At 33.8% G+C, this 26,887-nt stretch overlaps 3 protein-coding genes across 10 annotated transcripts in view; 2 read left to right on the top strand and 1 right to left on the bottom strand.

Annotated features, from left to right (window-relative positions):
* Positions 1–26,887, top strand: part of LOC126775027 (5-formyltetrahydrofolate cyclo-ligase) — a 140,563-nt gene that overhangs the window by 32,953 nt on the left and 80,723 nt on the right. The gene's annotated exons all lie outside the window — the stretch shown is intronic.
* The window catches only part of LOC126774939 (transient receptor potential cation channel trpm), a 269,678-nt gene that overhangs the window by 187,468 nt on the left and 55,323 nt on the right, over positions 1–26,887 (bottom strand). The gene's annotated exons all lie outside the window — the stretch shown is intronic.
* LOC126774974 (esterase FE4-like) lies at positions 1,973–7,123 on the top strand. The gene is made up of 3 exons (XM_050496667.1): positions 1,973–2,195; positions 3,496–4,748; positions 5,485–7,123. Exons 1-3 carry the CDS (start codon positions 2,025–2,027, stop codon positions 5,750–5,752), a joined length of 1,692 nt encoding a protein of 563 aa, XP_050352624.1. The 5' UTR covers positions 1,973–2,024; the 3' UTR covers positions 5,753–7,123.

Genomic DNA, 26,887 nt, shown 5'->3' with positions numbered 1-26,887 from the left:
AATCACAAAAACATATAGTGTCAATTTTCGAACTTCGCTTGTTCCTACTGTCCGTCAACGTGTTAACAAAAAACATTAAGTTTTGAATATTAAATTTTATCAATAAAAACTTCGTGCATTTTAGGATTAATTAATTATTAAAAAATAAAATATATAGCTACCACCGTTTCAGTTGCAGAATCAAAAGACAAACAGGAAAGAAACGCAGTACGGTCTTTTTTACTTATCAAATAACATATATGAACCAAATAAATAAAATCAAACGTATTTTATTCAAGTAAAGTAAAGTAGCAGCCTGTAAATGTCCCACTGCTGGGCTAAGGCCTCCTCTCTCTATTTGAGGAGAAGGTTTGGAGCTTATTCCACCACGCTGCTCCAATGCGGGTTGGTGGAATACACATGTGGCAGAATTTCGATGAAATTAGACACATGCAGGTTTCCTCACGATGTTTTCCTTCACCGAAAAGCACGAGATGAATTATAAACAGAAATTAAGCACATGAAAATTCAGAGGTACTTGCCCGGGTTTGAACCCACGTTCATCGGTTAAGATTCACGCGTTTTTACCACTAGGCCATCTCGACTTCAAGTAAGCTTTAATTATAAAGAGTTGTTGAATCGTCAATATTTGAACTCAGCAAGCAACCTTTAGCGAGAAGAAACGATAAATAAACTCGCGTAATTGCTCTTATAAATATAATTATATTAAAACCGAGATGGCCCTGTGGTAAGAACGCGTGAATCTTAACCGATGATCGTGGGTTCAAACCCGGGCAAGCACCACTGAATTTTCATGTGCTTAATTTGTGATTATAATTCATCTCGTGCTTTACGGTGAAGGAAAACATCGTGAGGAAACCTGCATGTGTCTAATTTCACTGAAATTCTGCCACATGTGAATTCTACCAACCCGCATTGGAGCAGCGTGGTGGAATAAGCTCCAAACCTTCTCCTCAAAAAAGAGGAGAGGAGGCCTTTAGCCCAGCAGTGGGACATTCACAGGCTGTTACGGTTACGGTTACGGTATATTAAAACCAATTAAATAAATAATTAATTCTATATACAATTATGTATATCCGTTATGAAACAACGAAAACCAACTCTATACTTTTATATTATGTATTATTATTGTATACAATAATATGATCTTAGTAATAATTTATCTATAACTTAATCATGCAAGAACTTTCGTATGAGTTATCGGCTTTTTTAAATATAACATTATAAACAAAATATATTTATATTCGACCGAATCCACTGTCAGTAGTTCGACGGAACATTTTAGTGATGTTAAAGTACTCGATTTATTAATCGCTAAATTAAAAAATAAACAAATAAAACAACATTTTAAAACTGAATGTTTTATACTAGATTATCTGTACCCGAAATATCAAGATATTAAAAATTCAAGTAGCGTTGTATTCATCGATATTATTTCATTTCGGAATGAATCGGCCGGAAGTCTTAGAGAACGTCCGTAAGTTAAGTCTTTATCGACGGAGGTATGACTGAATTGACAGCTGTCATCAAGGAGTCAGAGTCAACCTACGTCATTTTTCATGTTTCATATACTTCTTTGTCCAATATTTATTTATAGGTAAGATGATACGTACCTTGTAATATGTAAGTTAACAACGCCTTGATATAAATTAACCTTTACGTATGGAATGGGGTTCGAAAAAGGCTCTCGGCTCTGTAATGTTAGCGATGACCTGATCGATATAACATATTTGCAATAAAAGATATATATTCTTAGTAGTATACTCCTGTATCTTTTTAACTAAAAGTACGTAATATCTGGGAATACTTATTATTAGGAAGCACTTATTAGAAGAAAGTCTATATATTAAAAGTATAATAAAGAGACACACACGTTGACGAATCGATACTTATTCGATTTTTGTCTAATCGCACCGGTGCATGACTACAACGTCACCCGTCAGTATAAAGTACTCACTATTCAGTCCTTGACGGAACAGTAAACGTGTTACACGTGCGATCGGTTTCATTTACATGTGTGCGTTATGTTGTTATTTTTGTGCTTGTGTGCGTTAGCGGCTGCGTCTGCGCAAGACGCGCCAACGGTGAACATAAAGCAAGGTGTCATAATAGGATCTCGAGTCGCTGATGGAAATTACTTATCATTCTATGGAATTCACTATGGCGGTCCAACCTCGGGTGAAAATAGATTCAAGGTAATTTTTTTATAAATTTCATTACAAAAAGAATGTCAATGTCTATCAAACTAAGATTTACATAAAACATCCTTTATTGTTTACTTACGCTAATAATATTACATGTTGAGGTAATTATGGATATACAGACCTATGTAATCATATTAATCGTCTGTAAATTTTATAATTATAAGCGAAATTGATATAAAATATTTTTACTTTAAATGAAAATAATTACATGACAAACATTTAGTAATGTTAAGTAATTTATGTTAAATAAACAATATGACTTATTATGTATTGAAAATAATGATAATATTTTTGTTAATTAATTGGAGTGGTGCTTTAAGGTAATTAACAAGTAAAATTTGATGACTTAATTTATTTATTTATTCACGTCATTTATTCGTATCGTCTCTACTCAACCATAATGAAAACATTATTATAATTATCGTTATGGAGATATATAGTTGTAGTTTAATTGGACGCCGACTATATTTCTTCAATTAGTGTGTACATGTATATTCCGGAGTGAGAATTATGATGTGTAATTTATCCTTATTATTAATTACCTTGGGTATCGCTTTTATGCTTATCGTACCTTCAACTTTATCGTTCAGTAGATTATTGTTATCATGTTAAAGGAAATTTTGACGTAATGCCAGCTACGCAATGTTCAAATTTAAATGCACTAAGATTTTATGGGCATGCAGTTTTTGTGACTGGCTGTTAAAAGAAAAAATCACCAAAACAGGTTTATAGAATCGATCAATTTGAACTTTATACGTAATAATATCATTTTAGTAACAATAGATTGAAAAGTTTTTTGAAATGGTTAAACGATAATATCGATATGTCATACATACATCATTATTTTATATAAAAGTAATATTATTAGGTTATGTACAATAAATAAATTGTACTATTCAAGCTATTAAAATTACATGACATTAAATGTTAAAAACACTTAACTATAAAAGATACGGATACATTTTCAAGAAATATGATAAACAACTTACTCTACATCGATAAGATTCTAGGTTTCCTAGATATATGAAGTTGTTTGTAAATTTGATAACATAGATAAACAGAATTATTTATTCAAAAGATAAAGAGTAACGGGGTATAACCAATATATTATTAGCATTGTAGTATGAAGTCTAAAATCTGCTCATTCTTAACAATTAAATAATTGCATTTTGATTGTAAATTTGATAATATGATTTGAAATTCCTAACTTGCATATGTATGCCAAGCAATTAAGAACATGCTGACGATGAGTTAATTATGTATTAATAGAAAATTCACTGTTTATTTTCAGGCACCAACTGAACCTCCTGTATACCCTGGCGAATATCACGCTGTCAGCAGCGACATAATATGCGCTCAACCGTCTCCACGAGGACTCATTGGTATTGAGGACTGTCTTGTGCTCAACATTCACACAAAGAACTTGACAACGCCAAAACCAGTAATAGTTTGGCTTGAAGGCGAAGAATATCAATCGACGAGCAAGATTTTGTATTCATTTAAGGAATTAGTTCAAAAAGATGTAGTAGTTGTGTCTATTAACTATAGGCTTTCTATTTTTGGTTTCCTTTGTCTAGGCGTTCCTGAAGCGCCTGGTAATGCTGGATTGAAAGACGTCATCCATGCATTAAAATGGATTCAATCTAACATAGCCGCGTTCGGAGGGGATCCCAGCAAAGTAACATTACTCGGTCATGGATCTGGAGCAGCTATGGTAGATCTGATCACTTTGTCACCATTATCGAAAGGCTTAATTCATTATGCCATGGTCCTCAGTGGTTCCGCGTTAGCTCCGTGGGCTATGGCGTATGATCCTATAGGTTATGCAAAGGAATTTGGAGCGAAATTACAATATACTGACAAAAACCCTAGTAAATTAGCTAAATTGCTTTCAACGACTGATATAAATGTACTTTCTAGTGTACTAAACGAGTTTGAATTTTATAACAATACGCCATTATTTGCTCCCTGTATTGAAAACGTTAAATTGAATCCAAATGGTACATTTATTTCTGATGCTCCGATTAATATATTGAGATCTGGGAAGTATACTGATATACCTTACGTGGCTGGTTTCACGGACAGGGAAGGTACAATGCGTGCTAAAGAAGCCGCTCTTAATAATTGGCTTGACAAAATGAATAATAACTTTGAGGACTTTTTAACGGTGGACCTTGCATTTAAGTCTAAAAACGATAGGTTAAATGTAAGCAAGATTGTTCGTGAGTTTTATTTCAACCAACGCATGGTTAATATGGAAACTATTGAAGATTTCTTAGACTACCAAGGAGACGTTTTAGTACTAGTACCAGTTACAAGAGGAACTATTGAGAGAGCCCTTACTTCGAAATCTGCAGTGAGAATGTTTGAATTTGCATTTCGAGGCGCCAAAAACTCTGACTGGGCATATCCTCAAATACCTTTGACCGGTGTGAGGCACGGTGGTATTCTGAATTATCTGTTTGATTACGATTTAAAAGAAAAATCAAATAATGATCCAAAAAAATCGATGGTAGAGCGAACTGTGCATTTTGCTCAAACGGGGTAAGTTAATCTAAAAATAAAAACAACAGTGAATTTATTTTAAAAATAATTAATTTACATTTATTTACCTATTGATATAACGGTTACCTATGTTACATGAGTAAAAATAAGTATGGTGTATGCAATGAGGTAGAAAACGTGAAAATGTTCATGGGTCGCCGCTCGGTGGCCTTTCGTCCACCGCTTCAACGAATACGTCAATGCCATTCAAGTTGTCTGAATCAGCTAAGGCTTTATGATATCGATGACACGCTTTTGTCTATACACAGACTAATTATCATATTTAGAATATCCATGGAATCGGATATTATCACTCAGGCTTCTTTACTGATAGTTAAATTCATCTTTATATATACAATAGACACAACAACAATATATATGAAAATAGACACTCTGCCTATCTTTGTCAGCATTAATCCCTATCATTATAAAAATGGTAACAACCAAACGATCTAAGCAATCAAACTCAGTAAGTTTTGTCAAATTATCAAAATTTTAAATTACGTCATTATGTTCGTCTAAATATATAAAAATGAATGTTTGTGCGTTCCTAAACTATTAATTCCATTCGGTTCGTTGACCCACACAGAACCCCTCACCAAAGGGCCCAAATATACGAGATTTTTTCTTTGTTATTCAATATAAACGTTCTATGTAGCTCTTTTTTCTATTCGTGAGAAGCCGCGTCGGGTAGCTAGTACTATATAAATTGCTAATCTTTTTTTACAATTTTAAGGATACCTCAACCAACAAACAGTGTGGAATGGAGACCTATAACAAGCAGTAGCATCAACTTGCTGTACTTAAGTGGCGGAGAGGTTCAAACTGACCTTATCATATACAAGGAAGAAGGATTAGGCAATCGTAATAGTGAACGGACAGACTTTTGGAACAAGATTTTTGATGAATATTATCAACCGCCGAGACCTGTATCTTCTGCGAATAATCTGCTAGGCTTTGGACTAATTACATTAATCACGCATATTTTTATTACATTTTTATAAATATTATATTATTTAGATAGTTTTTTGTAAAGCAAATGCATGTGACAGGTAATATACGTAACGTAAAGGTAAATGAAAAATATTTTAAATAAGGCTTTTTTATCTATCACAAGAAAAGTTTTTTTTTTATATTGTTGTTGTATAAAGCTTTATATTATATAACATTCATACAAAAATAATATATTATATTTATATATGAGCAAAGACTTGGTATTAATAGTTCAATTTAAAAATAATTTCTGCGAAATCATGAAAACGTGAAAGGTGCTAACAGTATTAAACCTATTCCTTATGTTTAAAAAATGAATTTAATGTATTAGAATAAGTTCCTTATAATTTAAGAATTAATTATGTGTAAATTATATTCCATTACAAATATGTACCTTAAAGTATCATTACGCAGCTATTACAATATTAAATATAAAAAATTTAGTTTATAATACTTTTTTATTAATTTGACTGTTATAGCAGAAATGGATAAGGACATTTTTTCATGATTAAATTGGAAAACATATTACCTTACGGGTATGATATCCTTTACATAAGTATGATTACTTTGTTATTGCCAGTTGGTTTATCGACTTCCATATGAGGTTGTTGAACCCCACTACCAGTTTTGAAATCCAAATAATCAAATTTGGAAAGGATGTTTTTTGTTTCAATTATTTTTGTTAGAAATTGCAATTGTTAATGCATATATGCTTGGATGACACTCAAGAGCTATAATATTTAGCTGTTAGCCTTAGATAATTATTGTGAAATTCCACACCTACTACAGTTTTTTTTATAACTATTTAATTCTGACGGATTGGTAGATACTTGCCTTTCAGGCGAAGGTTGAGACGCCGAACCTTTGGGTTCGATTCCCGCCCAGGACAGACATTTGTGTGCATGAACATGTCTGTTTGTCCCAAGTCTGGGTGTAATTATCTATATATAAGTTAATATTTACAAAATAAAAGTAGTATATGTCGTATATCAGTTGACTGGTTTCCATAGTACAAGCTCTGCTTAATTTGGGATCAGATGGCCGTGTGTGAATAATTAATTAAAATACAACACGAAGGAAATATTATTTTTTCATTCAAGTTTGATTCAACAATTTTTCGAAATCTCGCATGAGTAAGTGTAAAAATAAAATTAGTTATGCCTTTAAAATTAATAAGTATATAAGTTTTTGTGTTAAATGTGCGTTGGATGATTTGAAAACAATTTATAATGCAATAAAAATTAATAAAATGAGATTTTTTTATTAACCGAACACGTCTATGTCATAAGAAGTGATAAAAATATGTTTTCGGTATTGAAATGCTACATTTCGTATCCAGCTACAGGCTACACTGTTCTTTATTTTGTAGGGAAATAAACTTAAAATTGCTTACATATTCAGTTGTTTCTGTAATATTCCTTAAACAATCATGTACCTGCGTCTCGTTTTAACCGATTAATCGATGGGGAAATGAAGAGGATAACTATATGTTTACCAGCTGTTACAATTTTTGATCGAGTAGAGCAAATATTATTATACAACAAAGATTAAGGAAGGACGTTATGGAAATTGGTACGACGTAACTTGAAAATATATTATACGTATCCTATTTATGAGAACCAGTGTGCGCTCAACGGTCGAATATGGAACATAATCATTCTTTTAAATTTTAATAAAAGATATATGAATTTCGTTCCGAACTCTTATTTCTTATTTAAAGGTTTTTTTTACGAAAGGATACGCGTTGTAGGTTATTTTCTTGATCAATCAACAGCCAATCGTTGTCCACTGCTGAACATAGGCCTCTCCCAAGGTGCGCCAAAGCTCCCTGTCCTCCGCCTTCCGCATCCAGTTGGTGCCCGCCACCTTCTTAAGGTCGTCGGTCCACCTGGCTGGAGGGCGCCCTACGCTGCGCTTGCCGATTCGCGGTCTCCACTCTAGGACTCGTCTGCTCCAAAGGCCATCGGTCCTACGACATACGTGACCAGCCCACTGCCACTTCAGCCTGCTAATTTTGCAAGCTATGTCGGTGACTCCGGTTCTTTTCCGGATAATCTCATTTCTGATCTTATCCTTCAAAGATACTCCGAGCATAGCTCGCTCCATAGCACGCTGAGCGACTTTGAATTTGTGGACTAGTCGCGCAGTTAGTGTCCACGTTTCGGCACCGTATGTCATGGCAGGTAAGACGCATTGGTTGAAGACTTTCGTCTTCAAACATTGCGGTATAGACGACTTGAGGACTTGACGAAGGTTGCCAAATGCTGCCCATCCCAAGCGAATTCTTCGATCGGCTTCCTTCTCGAAGTTGTTCCTACCGACTTGTATTATCTGTCCTAGGTAGGTATATTCACTAACAACTTCGAGAGGTTTCCCCTCGACGTATATCGGTCCCGGCACGACATGCCTATTGAACATGACCTTGGTCTTGTCAAAGTTCATACCGAGACCGACACACCGGGAAGACTCGCCTAGGCTACGCAGCATTTCGGTGAGTTGTTCCAGCGACTCTGCTATGATGACGATATCGTCGGCAAATCGAAGGTGTGAGATGTACTCGCCGTTTACATTGACTCCATACCTAGTCCAATCCAGCGTTTTGAAAACGTCTTCCAACGCGTTGGTGAACAGTTTCGGGGATATTACATCCCCCTGTCTCACCCCTCTGCGCAATTGGATCGCCTTCGTCTTACAGTCCTGGATGTGGACAGTCATTGTAGCGGCGTTGTACAGACATCTCAGTACCTCGATATATCTCCAATCGATATGACATCTCTGCAATGAGTCGAGCACTGCCCAGGTTTCGATGGAGTCGAAGGCTTTCTCGTAGTCCACAAATGCCACAGCGGCTGATTGTACTCTTCGGTCTTCTGCACAATCTGCCGAACAGTATGGATGTGGTCCACGGTGCTGTAGCCTGATCGAAAGCCGGCTTGCTCTGGGGGCTGGAACTCGTCAAGTCGTCTGGCGAGACGGTTCGTGACGACTCTTGAGAACAGCTTATACACGTGACTCAGGAGGGAGATTGGTCTGTAGTTTTTCAAGAGGGTTTTATCACCTTTCTTGAAAAACAGTACCACCTCACTCCCGCTCCACGTTTCCGGGATCTTGCCATGTTGGATGACGGAATTAAAGAGGCTTGCTAGCTCTTTCAGGACCGGAGTCCCGCCTGCCTTAAGCAACTCTGTTGTGATTCCGTCATCTCCCGGAGCTTTGTTGTTTTTAAGCTGTTCTAGAGCCGCCCTAATCTCTCCTTGGTCAACGACCGGGAGCTCCTCGGAGTAATGGCGCATAAGAGGGGCGCGCTGGTCATCAATACTGATTCCCACGGGTTTATCCGATCTTGAAGAGAACAACTGCCCATAAAAAAATTTTCTTGATCAAATTTACAAAAAAAAAAAAACGTAATTACAGATTGTAAAAAAACATGTAATAAACGCACTAATAATAAAAGTTTATTATTAGTGGAAAAGTCAAATACATATTACATGTAGTATCTGTCTATGAACGTGCCCGTTCTCCCATCCTGGTAATCTATATCTTAGGTTACTTATTACGTCACGTAATATTTGTTTCCAGAATAGTCGAAAAAAACTTATTTTAAGTTCAAAATGTCAAAGCAAACATATTTTTATCTTCAAATGGGAGAAGCGACAACAGGATTTCAAGCGATACATTCCTCATAGCATAACGGTCAATATAAGTAAGGAGAGCGAATAAAAATAAAACAGAACATCTAACGAAGGTCGCTAACCGTGAAACGATCTGTCACTCGCTGTCTCTATTTGTATGCTAAATAATTGCTCTATCCAGGTAACTTTATTTTTATAAACCTTCCATTGTTAGTGTACCAATGAAGTATCTCACACAACTACAATTAAAGTTACCTTTACAATAACGTTAGAGCTTTTTGCAAGCTACTCTAGCTATTTATTATCAACTCACTGCAACGTGGCAGTACTTTGTATATGTATACTGCTTTAAAAGTTGAGTTAAATAAAAAGTAAACGCCACAATTAAAAAGAGTTGAACCTTATTCCTTCACGTTGCCAATAGTGACTTGGTGCACAAGTATGTGGTGTGGACTTTAGTACAACACATGATTGCGTAATAAAAAAAACACAAATTAAGCGCATGAAAATTCAGTAGTGCTTGTCTAAGTTTGAACCCGTAATAATCGGTTAAGATTCACACGTTTTCCTTCACCGCTGAACCATGTCGGATCTTTTTGATAGAGTGAGCCAGGGTAATTACAGGCATAAGAGACATAATAGCTTACATCCTGTTAATGCGGTTATAATGGTGTGAATAATTACTTATTACATCTTATTTTCATTGTAAGATGAATATCATAATAGTTATATTTTTTTACATAATCACAATACTCGTTAAGTTACTAATACTCCCATTTATTTATATATTAAATATTTAGCTTCTGTTAGAAGAGGATCGAGCCCAAGGGGTCAGGACTCTGCGACTTATCGATACTTCGATAGTCTAGATTAATTGGTGAATTCTCTTCTTAAGAAAATATTACCGCATTTTTTACCTGGCACCCGCAACTGAAAGGCAGGTCTGAAGTGTACACAAGAGTGCTCACAAAAGCCCACTTGGATAGAATATTCTTTATATTATTCTTACGACACTTAAAAAAAAATATTGTGCAATTATTTTTAATGATGTGTAAATGATGCAACAGCATGTTTGATTTTTTTTGAGCCATTCTTTATTTTATTTTTTATAATATAGGCCAGCCGTTAGAAATACAAACCATTCCTTACATCACCAATGCGCCTCCAACCTTCGGAGCAAAGATTTATGTGTCTAGTGCCTGTAGTTATACTGGCTGACTCATCCGTCCGTCCAGAATAAAATACTAAGTATTAATCTTTGGCGGTAGAAAACGTGATGAGGGTTACCTACCCAGACGGGCTTGCACTACGGACAAAGCACTACCACTGTATGACACTGTAAAGTAAAAGCTACCTATTTATTATAAGTAATAAAGTAAGTTTTTTTTTTATAGAATAGGACGGCGGACGAGCATATGGGCCTGAGACCTGATGGTAAGTGACCACTTACCATCAATGTCTATGGGCGTTGGTGACCACCAACGCCCATAGACATTGGCATTGTAAGTAATGTTAACCATCGCTTACATCACCAATGTGCCACCAACCTTGGGAACTAAGATGTTATGTCCCTTGTGCCTGTAATTACACTGGTTCACTCACCCTTCAAACCGGAACACAACAATACCAAGTACAGCTGTTTTGCGGTAGAATATCTGATGAGTAGGTGGTACCTACCCAGACGAGCTTGCACAAAGCTCTACTACCAGTAAAGTTAAGTGTATAGGCAATGCATAGATATATACAAATTCGATATATTATTTATTTAAATTTGGAAGAAATACGTTAGATAATTGAAATAAAATTTCGTTGATATATTGTCAGTTATGTATAAAAGTATTACATAAATCTTCGAAATATAAATTCTACGGAGGAGACGAAATCTATTATTGGCGTAAGATAGTACATACATATATGTACATACATACATGGATGCATTGTTTTTTTTTGTTTATTGACGTCATCGAGCCACTTAAGTTGAGTAAATAAATTATAAAGGCACGAATTTATATGCCAACAATATTACTTTTTTATTTTTTTCTCGTAATGGTCCACAGTTGCCTGATCTCATGTGTAAAATTACTTACCTAAGCACGGCACTTTAGAGTTGCAAGCATTTCATTTACTTACCTGAAAAAAAAAAGTTTTAATTAGTGTATCATTAATTATAAACACTGGAATAATAATTATATTTTAAATAATTTTGTCAATTAATTATTATATATACGACCTAGATTAGTTTAAGTAATATTCATTTGATAAAGACTTTTATTTGGTTTATAAATTATATGAATATATTTCAAATAACATTTGAATTAAAGAGTAATTGTTTATGATGTGCGTTTTAAGGTGAAATTATAATGATATTAAATAATATATAATATATAATAGGTGATATTAAATTAAAAATATATTTTTTTTATTTTATACAACATACAAAGTGTAACAAAATTACTGCAAGATCGATACAATAAAGTTTGATCGGAGACAAAAGAATTATTAAGACTTAGGAGACTCCAAATAGGTTCTTCTTTATCCTTCGAAAATCGAACATCTTTACTGGTATTGGTATAAATCCGAATGAATTTCGCACATATTACAATATCATTAAGGTGTGATTTTGTTTAAATGTTTGAAGGCACCTTGAAGCAGGTAAACCGGAGGTGCCCAGTATTCTTAAATATGAGGGTTTATGGAGCCCCGTGAAAATGGACAAAGAAAATATACAATATTTTTTTGTAATCTTCTCCTCCATGTTCGATATAAACTTATTTACCAGAGAAATAATTTTGGTAAAAATCGTCTAAAAACCTGTAAAAATTAATAATGCAAAGATACAATAGCCAAACTATATGTATATGAAACTACTTGAATATGTCCAAGATTTCATTTATTATTGAACTATACTATGAAAGTTATATAGATAAATAAATAAATAAAATTATTTTATTATTAAATTATTTTATTTTGGTTTCGGAAGGCCCCATGTATCAGAGTTTTACTAACTCTTAATATATATGCTACCTAGAGGCAATTATTTATATAGTCATATTCCGATATGTTTTTTTTTTTTTTGTTAAATATTAGATACGTGATATTTTTAAGTTTTCTAAGCAACAAACAACATCGCAATGCTGAAACATTGCGTCCAAAATAACTGTTTCTTTAAATTAATATGGTTATTTGCAAGTTACCAAAACAACCAAATTATTTTTTATTTAAGACTACCTCTATCTATGACTATCTAATACAATTGAAATATGTATTGTATATCTACAAATGAGGCATTATGTTTTTACTTCGTCACAAAATAAATACCATGCAACCGAACGCAGAATTTTGCTAGTTTTTAATAAGAAACGACAAATAACAATTTATTTTCCCACGAAATCCCTTAGCTAGTCCCGAATTCTAATCACAAATGTATCTGCGATACTACAGCCTTAATACCTAAAAGTTTTACATCAAACTACAAAGCTATTAGTCGAACAGATGTAACCACGATATCGGATAGAAATAAAATTATTTGAAACAATTCTTTCTGTACAACTAGAAATGAAAAAAGTTGTTCCATAAGCGTTGTTTATGTTCCCACCGCCTGGGATTTCACTGGAACAACGCAATCATCCTACGAATAATGAAACTAAATTTACGTTAAGCAACAAAAATACAAAAATATTAGATTATTCATACACATATTTATATAATAGTACATATATCCTGAATGGCTAATTTAGCTTGACCTACACCTCAAACTATAACGGCTTTAGTTATATATGTTTTTTGAAAGTGATTCGATGAAGAGATTCGTGTCTTCTTCTTTCGGATGTCAAATCAATGAAGAACGAATGAGACAGATAGTGTTTAACTAAACATCCGCTAAACAACGTTTGTATTGGCCGTTGTAAAGACTGGAATTTTTTATAAGCCCCTTTGACTTTGCGTTAATTTAAAGGGGACACTGTACCCCGCTTTGCCTTTTCCAATGGAGCGGTTCCTTTGAACCGTTAGTAGCAGTTAGAACATCTAGAGAGTTGATCTTGTTTACATACCAATCGCAAACAGAAAGATATGTATTTAGACATTAATCGCCAGTTTCTGTGACGATGAAGTCAGATTTACTAATCGAACAAAATACTTAACGCTCATTGGTAGACTGTTGCGCCATCGTCAAACATCGACCAATCATTTCGACAAATAAGTTAATTTTACTTTGAGCAGTGGTTCAGAATGTGGCACTAAAATAAATAATTATAGAAATATACGTTAGAATTAGAAACATGAATAGGTCGCATTGAAAACATACTAATATATTTTTCAAGTCGCACTTGAATCTTAACCGAAGATTTCGGGTTTAATTCAGGCAAGTACCACTGAAATTTTATGTGGGTACATAATCTGTGTTAATATTATTTATCGCGGTTGGCGTGCATTTGTCGAATGAAAATCTGCCTCTATAATATTTTTATTATTTTTTTTATCAATAACAATCAACTTCGAATCGCCGAGCGTCCCTGCGCCTTAGTAATTAACATAAGCCGTTTTTTACTGGCTAGCGATCGCAATGCAACACCAATTATTATGGGATATAACACGTCATGACCTTGTGTCTGTCTCCATTTAAACCAGGATTTTCTGAACCAATTTTTTGTATGTTATATGTAGGCGGACGAGCACATGGGCCACCTGATGTTATACTGGTCTACATAATAGATACTTTGATTTTTATGTCAGAGTTAATCTAACATATTTAGTTTTTTACATGTAATTAATTGTATAAAAATAATGAGAATATGCATGGGGACGACTAAAAGTCATTTCCAGTCATTAAACTTTTAATTGTAACAATGTCATGACAGATCTCAACCACGTCTCGTCGGAACAACATCTCGTTCACAATCCACTGAGTCTTCTATTTTAGACACAAAACGAGTCTATGAATACAGCGATGTAATATCCAAGAACAATGATGAGAGCTTATAAGCAGTTTTGAAATTCCGAATCACTGATAAAGATTTACCAAAATACAAAGCGATAGAAGCCAAAGAAAATAGTTTACGAATAGAAGATGTGTTTGAAGAGCATTATTATAATAAGGCAGACAAGCTCAAATCCCATTGAAAGCAAATGATTCGGGTGTGAATCACGCAACCCGAATGCAAGATGGCCACTTACCAATTGCAAAATTCGAATAAAATGAGATTGAAAACAAATGAAAACAATAATTTGCATTGTTCGTAAATTTGTATTTTATTTTGTCAACTGCTGGGATTAAGGCCTCATCTCTTTTTCCGAAAAAGATGAGGAGCTTATTTCGTATTTTCGCTTAAGAAAATTCAGTAGTGTTTGCTTGGTTTTGTACCCAAAATCTTCATTTATGATCTCACCACTAGGCGAAATCGTTTTCTTCAATAAAGTGTCGATAATATTAAAACCTAACCAATCCGGAGTCACTTCCTTTATTCGTCGAGGAATGCTCGACATTATGGAAAAATTGCGGCTCTAATCATTAAAGAGCGGACGTGACGAAATTACGACGCTGGCTGCATCTTCGATAAATAAGTGCATTTATATCACTTTTTTTAATTTGAGGTATCATTTATACAAAAATAGACAGAGACAAAGCAGTTCAGTATCTTTTTATACTCTGTTTTTTTTTGTTTGGACATTGACGAACTTTAGCGTAATCAATAAATAAAAAAAACAAATAAGAGTAAGAAAACAATAATGTAAGAAACACGCAAATTTATATGTTTTCATCAAATTTTCAATAACGATTACCGTCGAATTACAACCAATGGGCGAACAATATTAATTTAAAAACTATTAAAGTGTATGGTTGCATGTTAGTCTCTTATATATTCATATTTTTTCTTTCTTAGCAATACTGGAAAACTTTTATACGAATCGTGAGTTCAATTTTAACACATTTTTTTATATCTATTTCATTTCTAAACGTAAACTTGTTAAATAAACAAAGAGCAAAATTATTTCAAGCAGATTTTTCGTGTTATGTTTATCATATCGTTGTAATGATAATAAAATTAATACTAAAGGACCAAACTACAGTATTAATGTTATTTTAATGACAACAGAATGAAAGAATAATTTAATTGTATTTATTAATTTGTTAAAAACTTAATTTAATATTAAAATAGCTACATGAAATATAATAAATATAAATTAGATTAAAATAATAAAAAATCCCTTTATTATTAAATTAACTTATTAAATTGTGTGAATTGGTGGAATAGAGCACTGATATTCATGCCAGTTCTTTTCGGTAGAATCTACATTCTAAGTCGGTAGTTTCATATTAAATTTAATAATGTTACATGGCGATTCAAAAGCGTTATTATGAGCCTACTTGAATTAATATATATTTTTTTAAATTGTATTCTGCGTGAACGACGAACGGCTCCGATTTGTCTGCGTACTCTTCTAGATAAAACAGATTACATATCATTTTATTATGTTTAGGTTAAAATTGAGCACAGCATTACGTGTAAAATAACACTTTAATACTCAAAGCTTTGATATGAATGTGAATCGCAATCCCGTGAAACCCGGGATTTAGATATACACCGGTTCAGCGTGGGATGGGATTATGACGGGATCGGCGTAACTTACAATCATCAAACGATTATTTAAAATACCATCACTTTTGAGTTGTGTATAATATATTATCTAAAACAAATATATATAATGAAATACGTTTACAATAATCTCTCAAAGTTATTAAGATTTACTAGACTATGACTTAGTAGAACTACAACTGTAAGAACGAAACACACTATCGGATTCAATCGTGAAATGTCAGAAAGTGATTTGTGATATTGACTAAATCATCATTAGCCACGAGACAGAGGCAGTCATGTTCCTCGGTCTCGTGGCTATATAAGATCCTGCGATCCTCCAATGCGGGTTGGTGGATACACATTAGGCAGAACACGTGCGGGTTTCCTCACGATTATTTCCTTCAATATCGAACACCATATTAATTATTAACACAAATTAAGCACCAGGAAACTGGTGCTTAATTTGTGTTAATAATAAGCACTGCACCATCTCTAATAAGAATTGCAAGCCAGTGTAATTAAAGGCTTAGGCGACATGGCTCCGATTACTAATGACAGCCAAGAATTTAACAATACAAGTCATATTAATAAGCTATGAGGCAGATTAATGTTCACACGTCAAGCCGAAACTGCAATTATCAATTAAATCGCACCCGATATGTAGGTAATAAGGGCCAAGCACAAAATAAATGATCACCGATTAGTAAATTTAAATAACGATACGTTTTGCTTAGGGATCTAAGAGGCGTAATTCAAAAGTATCCTTTTAAAAACTTTTCGAAATCGGAGTTATTTAAATAAAAATAAGATTCGTTAAGGGGTTAAATCTATTTTATTTGTAACTCAAAAAGCGTCGGTATTGTTTATCAATAAATGTTGGTTAAATATTGTTTTTTATAAAATAGGTAGGCGGACGAGCATATCGGCCACCTTATGGTACGTGGTCACCAATTCCCATAGACATTGGCATTGTAAGAAATGTTAACGATTGCTTACATCGCCAATGCGCCACCAATCTTGGGAACTAAGATGTTATGTCCCTTGTGCCTGTAATTACACTGGCTCACTCACCCTTCAAACCACACAACAATACCAAGTTCTGCTATTTTGCCAGACGAGCTTGCGCTAAGCCCTACCGCCGGTAATACTCTGGACATCAACAAATTGGTAGTGTGCACAAGCGATCCCGTGACGCCCCCCGAAAAGACGGAGTGGGTTTTTTAGTAGGTACTCCGGCGCATTCTCGGCGAGTCCCACATATATCCCCCAATTAGAGCAAAAAACAAAAAGCGAAATCGATTTAATCGAAAGTTATAAATAGTATCAATTCTATAAACGACAGTTTGTATCGTTCTACATACAATACGGCATGTCAATTTTGGTTTTAGAAAATAGGTTTTACTTGACAATGGATATTTTTTTACGGTTAGCCGCATTTCCAATCCTGTATCGATTAGAAGGAACCTGTTACGTACCGTCAGCAAAAATAAATAAATAGAAAAAAAATGTATTTTTATACATATTAATATTATACATTTTTCGGAACGATGATGATTCCTTATCGCACATTTCACTTTAGACACTTGGCGAAGACTTAGACGGAAATAAGTTTAATTATTTATTAAGTAAAAGCTTATATTATAATAATTATTTCACTATTAATTTATAACTTTTGTAAATCTGCTGAAGCCGAGATAGCCCAGTGGTAAGAACGCGTGAATCTTAACCGATGATCGTGGGTTCAAACCCGGGCAAACACCACTGAATTTTCATGTGCTTAATTTGTGATTATAATTCATCTCGTGCTATACGGTGAAGGAAAACATAGTGAGGAAACCTGCATGTGTCTAATTTCACTGAAATTCTGCCACATGTGTATTCCACCAACCTGCATTGGAGCAGCGTGGTGGAATAAGCTCCATATTTTCTCCTCAAAAAGAGAGAGGAGGCCTTAGCCCAGCAGTGGGACATTCACAGGTTGTTACTGTTAATCTGTTCAGACTATTATTTTTGTTAAATGCATCCATATTCCTTAATCATTAATCTGATTACATTTTATCCAAGTCTGCATGTGGCATTAATGTTGTTATAAGTAATTGATAACGAGTAAATGTAATCAAAGTTTTTTTTTAATAATTTTAAATATTTACACGATTTTGTTATTATGCTGACGTTATTGCCTGCATTTCTCTTCCATGCAGTACAAGAGCCAATCTTCGATTAATCACACATCTTCTATCCTTTTCTCGCAAGCGTACTCATACATATACTTTTGAAATAGAACGTTCTCGTTTAAACATACTAACGATATTCGCGTAACGTTCTATACGGAATATTGGTGATTTCATGTAGTAATTTTTGATCAACGATAAATGAGCGCTGGAGACTTTATTGGGTATTTTTTCAAGAACCAACTGGCGTCCGGCAGCCCAAAGTCAATGAGTTGAGACTTTACAAAGCAAGATATTTTTGAAGACCTTTCTATAAAAAAAAAATGGATATTCTACTATATTATATTGTGATATATATAACATACATTCAAAATTATATAAATGAAAAAAATCTTATTCGTACACTTCGAATTACCTTTTATTATCTTTTAAAAAAAACGCTGCTAACGTTCCTGGCTAGCTCATTCAATATATATAACATAATACAACAAAAAAATAATCCTATTTTATACAAAGAAAAACTTCCTATTTTAGGGGTGTCCTACCCCTTAAATAGGACTGTTGATAGTGGTGTTTTCGTGTATAATTACTTAATAGCAATTAAATGGTGGGTGTAACGTACCTGGACAAAGTCTTAACACAGAGAAATGTATAAAATACATGTAAAACATTTAACGCTATTTTTGTAAATCATTAAAGTATATTTTAAACAATGACAGTATATCCTAATAAAATATACTTAGATAGCTTATTTAATATACCTTATTTATAATGAAAAAAGTTTTTACTTTGGCAAATGTTTGAGAAAACGCGTATAAGTCATTAACTAAACGACATTGCAATAATTTAATATAAAGCTTAAAGAAAATTATGTTATGATGAGGAAAACTAAACTACACATTCCAATTTTAAACAAATATTATAATGTAATAATAATATCCCGGGACATTATTCACACACGGTTATCTGATCCGAAACTAAGCAGCGCTTATGCTATGGAAACCAGACAACTGATATACTACATATACTACTTTTTTTTTGTAAATACATACTTATATAGATAATTACACCCAGACTAGGACAAACAGACATGTTCATGCACACAAATGTCTGTCCTTGGTGGGAATCGAACCCATAACCTTCGGTGTGAAAGGCAAGTATCTACCAACCACGCCAACCGGCCGAATATACTAAAATCGTATCATAATATTATCATGCGGTATTCAAGTCAATGCAATTAAGTGTTACCGAATTCCGTCGTTAGAAGATAATCCTAATTGCAGCGTGGGGTCAAAGTCAGCTGATTATTACTCAAACACAATATCATTTCTACACACCTGAACGAAACATGACCTTTATCGGGTTAATGGTATAAATTTTTAAAGCAAACTGTCAAACGTCATACCATAGACTTAGAAACTTGTCTACAAATGACAAGTAAAAAAATAAATTGATTGTAAGTGTATTGTTTAACGTATTCTTATGTGACTTCTGAATCCTTAAATATACTCCTTATATGGCTATTATAACATCATGAAATTCACACTTGTCACCTTAATAGCGTAAAGTGAGTGAAACTTAAAAGCAAAATTACTTTTTTTTTATCGAATAGGAAGGCGGACGAGCATATGGGCCACCTGATGGTAAGTGGTCACCAACGCCCCTGGACATTGCAATTGTAAGAAATTTAACCATCACTTACATCACCAATGCGCCACCAGCCTTGGGAACTAAGATGTTGTCCCTTGTGCCTGTAATTACACTGACTCACTCAACTTCAAACCGGAACACAACAATACCAAGTACTGCTGTTTTACGGTAGAATATCTGATGATATCTGGTACCTACCCAGACGAGTTTGCACAAAGCTCTACCACCAATATTTTATTAATGTTATATACTAAAACCCTTCTCCGAAACGTGCTACAGCTTCTGGTATAAATACGATTTATACCAGAAGCTGTAGCACGTTATTGTCTTCTCATTTATTAGTATAATTAAAATTTAATATCTATAAATATATTACATATATTTTATGTAAGATCTTGATGTATTTGTAAAACGTATAAATCAAGTGCTTTGAAAAATCATCGTTACCGGTTATTTTTACATGATAGAGCGAGATAGATATATAATAAACAGTGATATATAATGTCTATATAATGGCGTGATTGGAAAATGCAAGCAACAATTTTATTGCACCAGATAATAACTAACCTTCATCACGAACGTGTGTTATGAGAGTGACCATTAATTCTTTAACAGTCTAAATGGCCTATATAATATTATAAGCTTAATGTGTGTATGTTTGTGTGTGTGTGTGTATACACACGTGTGTGTGTGTGTGTGTGTGTGTGCATATACCTAGGTTGTTTTGAATTGTTTTTAGTTTTTAAAGATGTTTAATAGAAACAAATTTAAAACTTGAATGTTTAATGTTTCTTGACTTGTTTCATCAGCGATAACTGTTGTCTCACTTGCAACGGATGTGTGAGGTTAAAACTTTAAAATCAACTAGTAAAGACAGACAGACAAATACAGTTTCTGAAATTGTAATCAATGCCAATGAATAACGATTCGTCGATGGAAACCGATGACGTAATAGGTGACCAATGAGCGTTTAGTATTAAATCAGATTAGTGAATCTGCCTTTGACAATCGTTTCAGAAACAGGAACTAATAATTAAATCTCTCTCAACCGGTATCTATATTCAATCTTGTTAATTAGCAGGTAGACAATAATTTAACACACGATAGTATCAGTTGTGTTCGGTAATCATCAGAGGTTCGCTGACGTCATCCAATGATTACGTCATCGAACCTTCGGGTTTCATAGTAATCGAAGTTCCATTTGAACTGCGCTGTTAGGATATAGAAGAAGGTATAATTTCCGATCGTCGATTTTCGATCAGCACACCGTAAAAGCCCATAAGGTGAGACAATTAAATCTCATTTTGATCACAGTTAACTATAATGCAGTTAAGCAGCAAATATATTTTTCTATTATATGATGTTATAGTATATATGACCCAAGAGACAATTTTTGACTACTTTTATACTACTTTTACAAAAAAACTGCATAAAAGTCATTAAAATATTTTTTATGAGATTGAAATCGATATACTCATTGTTAACGATATATGCGACACGAGTGAAACATTGGCGTTATTAACACAAGACAAGACACGCCGATACATAAAAAAAAGAATCGAACCTTATGACGATTTAAATTTCCAAAAATCCCACTACGTTATAATATCCTTCGAACCGATTTCGGCGACGGCGGCCTATCTCCAAAGAGATTAGCCAAATGGCATACTGTAGTGCACACGTGTGTGAGCAAACACAGGTGCACTCTCTATTCCCTCACTATTATAGTACCATGGGACGGCAATCCGACAAACCGGAACGAGTTTAAACGCAGGACCAAAGAATTTAGGTACATTCCGAGGCACGGGAGTGTACTCACTTCCAATTTCCAGACTCTCGGGCTGCTATTTAACTTTTTTATTAATCCGACCTGGGATTGCACCCAAGACCTACGGCCTTATATCTAGCCACTGGACCAACGAGATACACCTTTAAAAATATTATAATCTAAATGAGAGCATGATAATGATGAAACAAGGCAGGAACCAACTGGTTTATTTAAATCCGTGATCTTTGGTTGAAATAAATATAAAATCCACCGGGTCGTCCGGCGCCAAGAGCACTCATATCAAATAAATATTTACTTGCCGTGTTATATATTCTCAAAATAGATTGACCTTGTACTTTTATTCAGTTGGCGTGAGATTTTTTCGCTCGTATAGTTTATGAGTTATGAGCGTTGAGAGTATAGATGATTTAAATTAATCGTAAATGTTTAATTAATTCGCATATTAAAACTCTAAATTTTAAGAAAAATTAAAAATAAAATGCAGGAGATGATTGCACTTTCATAATCCTATGCAAAATTATGCGGCACGACCGGGAAGAGTTCAGGCGCTGGTGACGGTTTCATGAGCTTTTGTGGGCACGGTGGTATGGATAATAACAAACAACACTCCGGGCTGAGAAGAAATTCAGCAAGAATCTTGAGTGCTGTTCGAGCGTTACGTAATCATAATTTACTATTATAATTTATCATTTCCTCTTGCTCAAACGGCGCTCAAGATACGTTTCGCTCGCGATACTATTTCTTGATAAATAAAACCCAATTTTTATATATATTATTATTAAAGGCAGACTATTTTAGTGGAGCTAAGGTGGTATGCCTAGTGGTTAGAACGCGTGATATTAACCGACGATGGCTTCTTCAAAATCGGACTAACCCATCTTGTTGTCGGTGGTAATGAAAACATCGTCAGTAACTTTATAATTTTACTGGTGGTAGGGCTTAGTGCAAGCTCGTCTGGGTAGGTACCACCCACTCATCAAATATTCTACCGCAAAACAGCAATACTTGATATTATTGTGTTCCGGTTTGAAGGGTGAGTGAGCCAGTGTAATTACAGGCACAAGGGATATAAAATCTTAGTTCCCAAGGTTGGTGGCGCATTGGCTATAAGCGATGGTTGACATTTCTTACAATGCCAATGTCTAAGGGCGTTTGGTGACCACTTACCATCAGGTGGCCCATATGCTCGTCCACCTTCCTATTCTATATAAAAAAAAGGAAATCTGCTTATGTCTAATAATACTGAAATTCTGTAACATGTGTATTCATCAACACGTATTGGTGCAGCGTGGTGGAATAATCATTTAAACCTGGTGGTGGGGATAAGGTAAGTAAAGATATCAGGGAGCGGCGGTTAGGTACCCTATGTCCTTATCTACAACCCTGGCAACGTGTATAACAAATTTCATTTATAAGTTATTAAGATGTAAAAGCGTAACAAACAAGATCACTTACATTAATAATATTAGTAAGGATATTGTTCCGATAATAATTAAATTATAGAAAGAACATTATCGCTGTGTCTTTTGACTTATATTTATAAAGCGTAAGCAGTTAGCCCTTTAAATAAATTTTATTACTACATTGGCGGTTATAAACATATTCAGGCTGATAAAATTATAATTTTATAGTATCGTATTCAATAACTAACAATCAAAAACAAATGGTTAAAGATTTGAAATGTTCACCTTCGTGCTGTAAAACATGATTGAATAACAAATACATAAAATGAAATATGTATATATAGCTCTTACCAGCTCGAATGCTAAGCGTAGATTCAATTTATAAAATGAATATTTTTTTTATTTAAGAAAATCCCCTGTTTTTAAGCCCTTACCACCACGATTGTATTAACCCACTTGGGCAATGTCTAAAGGAATTTTGTAATAAGAGATAAGTAAAGAGTATTGCCTGCTTAATCTACTTTCACAATCGCAGACATTAAATTGCAAATAAATTGCAACTAGCTATATAGTTTATATACATATAACTGCACCGTAAAATGGCACGTGTACGAGTTTTGGCGTGTCTTCTTAAAACATACATTTAATATAATAAATTATTAAAAAATATATCATAATACATGGACTGGAAAATGAACTGGATATATTGCTTATTATCTATTTCTCTCACGAGAACTACGACGTCATGTCCCTTGAGCCTGTAATTACACTAACTCACTCACCCTTCAAACCGGATCGACAATTCTAAGAGGCGCTGTTTAGCGGTAGAATAAAATATGATGAGGTTTGCACAAAGCTCTATACCATTAAGGAAGTTTTATGGTTACATTGAAATTACAAATTATGTTTACAAAAATATATTTACATATTTTTTATTTCAGTAACATATTGAATAAAAAGCGATATTTATTATACTAGATTACATCGTTACTATCACAAAAATTAATTGTAAAATTTCAGATGGCTGAATGGAACTAGTTTAAAATTCATTGCAAGAAAACACATTAACAAATATGTCATAACCCTGGTTACTATAAATATATTGCTATCGTTGTATATGTAACCTCGCACATACGAGTAGTACGTAATTATGGATTTATTTCAATTAACAATATAATCGCATTAACACAGATTTCCTCGTGCGAATACCATCGGCTCGCTTGCAACATATAATATAAGCCCAATCATGTCAAGTAAATAATAATAAACAATGTTTTCCTATGTGTGTGTACGTGCGTGCGTGCATGTGTTTGTGTGTCTGTGAAGGAGATAGAGAGATAGACGCTCAATTATTTTATAAGAGTAAATATATTATCTTTATTAACTTATTTATTTGACCCTTCGATTTTTGTGTTTAAATTAATAAAATAGTGCAATATTTATTATAAAAATTATAAAAATATGTTAAAAAACTATACATAAATTGAAAAATTCATTCTATGCAAAAAATATTAACAATAAACAAACCATTGAAAAATATTTAAAAAAAATATTGCCTTTTTCGTCTATAAATTCAATTCAGCACATACGAGATTTTGACTAACGCAATAAATACACTTTTATCCGGATGGTGAAAATATTACTACCGTTTGAATTCAGTTATCCCTTTATAACCGTAACTTAGATTAAATCCCGGTCTAAAAAGGACAGTAAAAATCGAAAAAATGCTACCTTGGCCTATTCATCCAATAGTTCAGGGATCAATTTAATTACGAGGCGGTGTACCTGACTGATACAAGTGACTGATTAATGGCGTTGGTGACCACTTACCCTCAGGTAGCCTATAAGCTCGTGCGCCTACCTATTGTTTCCATAACTACAAACTATTTTTTCATTTCATTACTTTTCAAAAAAGTACCGTGCATTTTAAGGGATTTTGAAAAAAAAATTTTTTAATCATTATATTATGATATAATCAAAGAATCACTAATATTCCTATTTAAATCTCCAATGAGGCGCTAAGTTGGCGCTAGAAGTGGGAATGCTAATAACCCAAAGGGAAGCGGATTTTACATCATAATAGACGGCTAATTCCTGATTCTGATTAAGCATTATTTTCCATTATCTCTACAAATTAAGTCTTTCGAAAATCAGCTATCTTACGTCAAGAACCTCATCGGCGTTTCGGTCCATTTAGATAACGATTCGCTACCTGTGAAGAAAATCGTTTCACTTGAATAGTCAATTTATTTAAATTGAATTTGCTTGTTTGGGTTAGCGTTTCGTTAATTATGAACAACACTTGAAGTTTGATTAAATTGTTATTTCAGTTGTTGTTGGTTTGGGATTGTTTGGCACGTAATATTTGATGTTTTCTTTTAGAATCAGTTTTGAATACAAATTTCCAACAGTGGACGCTCTACTGTTACTTAAAAATATAATGTTATAAACGATTGATGCCCAATAAAGACGGTTATAAAGTTGGTTTTTAACACAACGATTGGATTTTTTTATAAAAGCGTAATATTATGTGGAAGTTATAATAACGTGCACCTCCGTCACCAAGTACGTAAACAATTGTCGTATGATTCATTTACAATCATGACGCAATCATTCATGTCGTCTGTCTAACCGATTTCGTCACAGGACATAATATAGTGCACAAGTGTGTGCGAAAACACATGCACTCTTTTACCTCAATTCGACAAATTTTAATTTAAAAATCAATATACAACATAGAAGCATTCTCTTTCTTATTGATTGTCAAGAATCTACCGGTTCGCAGTGAGTTTTGCGTTCCTTGCTAACAGAATAACTCAAAATGGTGTATTTTGGTTAAATTATTATTTCAGTCAGCCACACATTTTGGTTAGCAAGTTAAGACTATTGTTCGTGATATTTATTTTAAACATGGTTAGGCTTCGTGTGCATATCTCTGCAACCGCAACCAGTGCCGAGTGTAAGCCGCAAATCTCGCAATTAAATCTCAGTGTAGCAGAGCCATATGATCTTAACCATCATGACGTATGTTTTTAATAAACAATAATTGAATAATTTTCAAACAAGATTAATTATGTACATAAGTTAAATGATACCATAACGCGAAATTAGAAATTAATTTATAATATCGAACGTAGATCTTTTTTTTAACATGCCGAAAAGAAAAGAATAATTTAATGTTCTTATTCATTTCTTGGTGGTATGCCTTTGGGCCCGTCTAGATAGGTGCCACCCACTTATTCTACCGTTACACAGCATTGTTGTGTTCCAGTTTAAAGAGTGGTGACCCAGTGTTATTAAAGGCACAAGATACATTGCTTTTTAGTTCTCAAGGCTGGTGCTGACCACTTATTATTAGGCAGCCCAATAGCCAGTCTGCTTTCCTACTATTAAATAAATATATTAAAAAGAACATAAATTACACTCATGAAAGTTTAGGTACATATTTATTGCATATAATTTTAATTATTTTAAATAAAATAAAATGAAATAACCATAACAACCTTAATACTAAACATTTAGAATATTTACAAATATAAAAAAAAATATATAACACGTAACATTCGCTCATACGCCGTATATAATACATATAAAATAAAGCGTGACAGGAGCGACATCAGTAGTATTTTTATATAAAATAAAACTCGTGCCGCTGTGACGCCGTGTACACGGAGCTAATCGATATATAGTTAATCGACTCACCACTATTATTGCCATATTGAAAGATTAATTATTGTTTAAAATATTACAGTTACTTAAAAGAAAGCATTACTGGTGGTAGGGTTTTGTGCAAGCCCGTCTGGGTAGGTAACACCCACTCATCAGATATTCTACTGCAAAACAACAGTACTTGTTATTGTTGTGTTCCGGTTTGAAGGGTGAGTGAGTCAGTGTAATTACAGGCACAAGGGATATAACATCTT

Source organism: Nymphalis io, chromosome 17, assembly GCF_905147045.1.
Source record: "Nymphalis io chromosome 17, ilAglIoxx1.1, whole genome shotgun sequence".
NCBI lineage: Eukaryota > Metazoa > Arthropoda > Insecta > Lepidoptera > Nymphalidae > Nymphalis > Nymphalis io.
This window is presented reverse-complemented; position numbering and strand designations above follow the sequence as displayed.

Bases quoted from the DNA above. Each gene is read 5' to 3' on its own strand.
- LOC126774974 (XM_050496667.1), top strand. From the start codon at position 2,025: ATGTTGTTATTTTTGTGCTTGTGTGCGTTAGCGGCTGCGTCTGCGCAA. The intron at 2,196-3,495 runs GTAATTTTTTTA...GTTTATTTTCAG, and splicing joins CGGGTGAAAATAGATTCAAG to GCACCAACTGAACCTCCTGT. The intron at 4,749-5,484 runs GTAAGTTAATCT...TACAATTTTAAG, and splicing joins GTGCATTTTGCTCAAACGGG to GATACCTCAACCAACAAACA.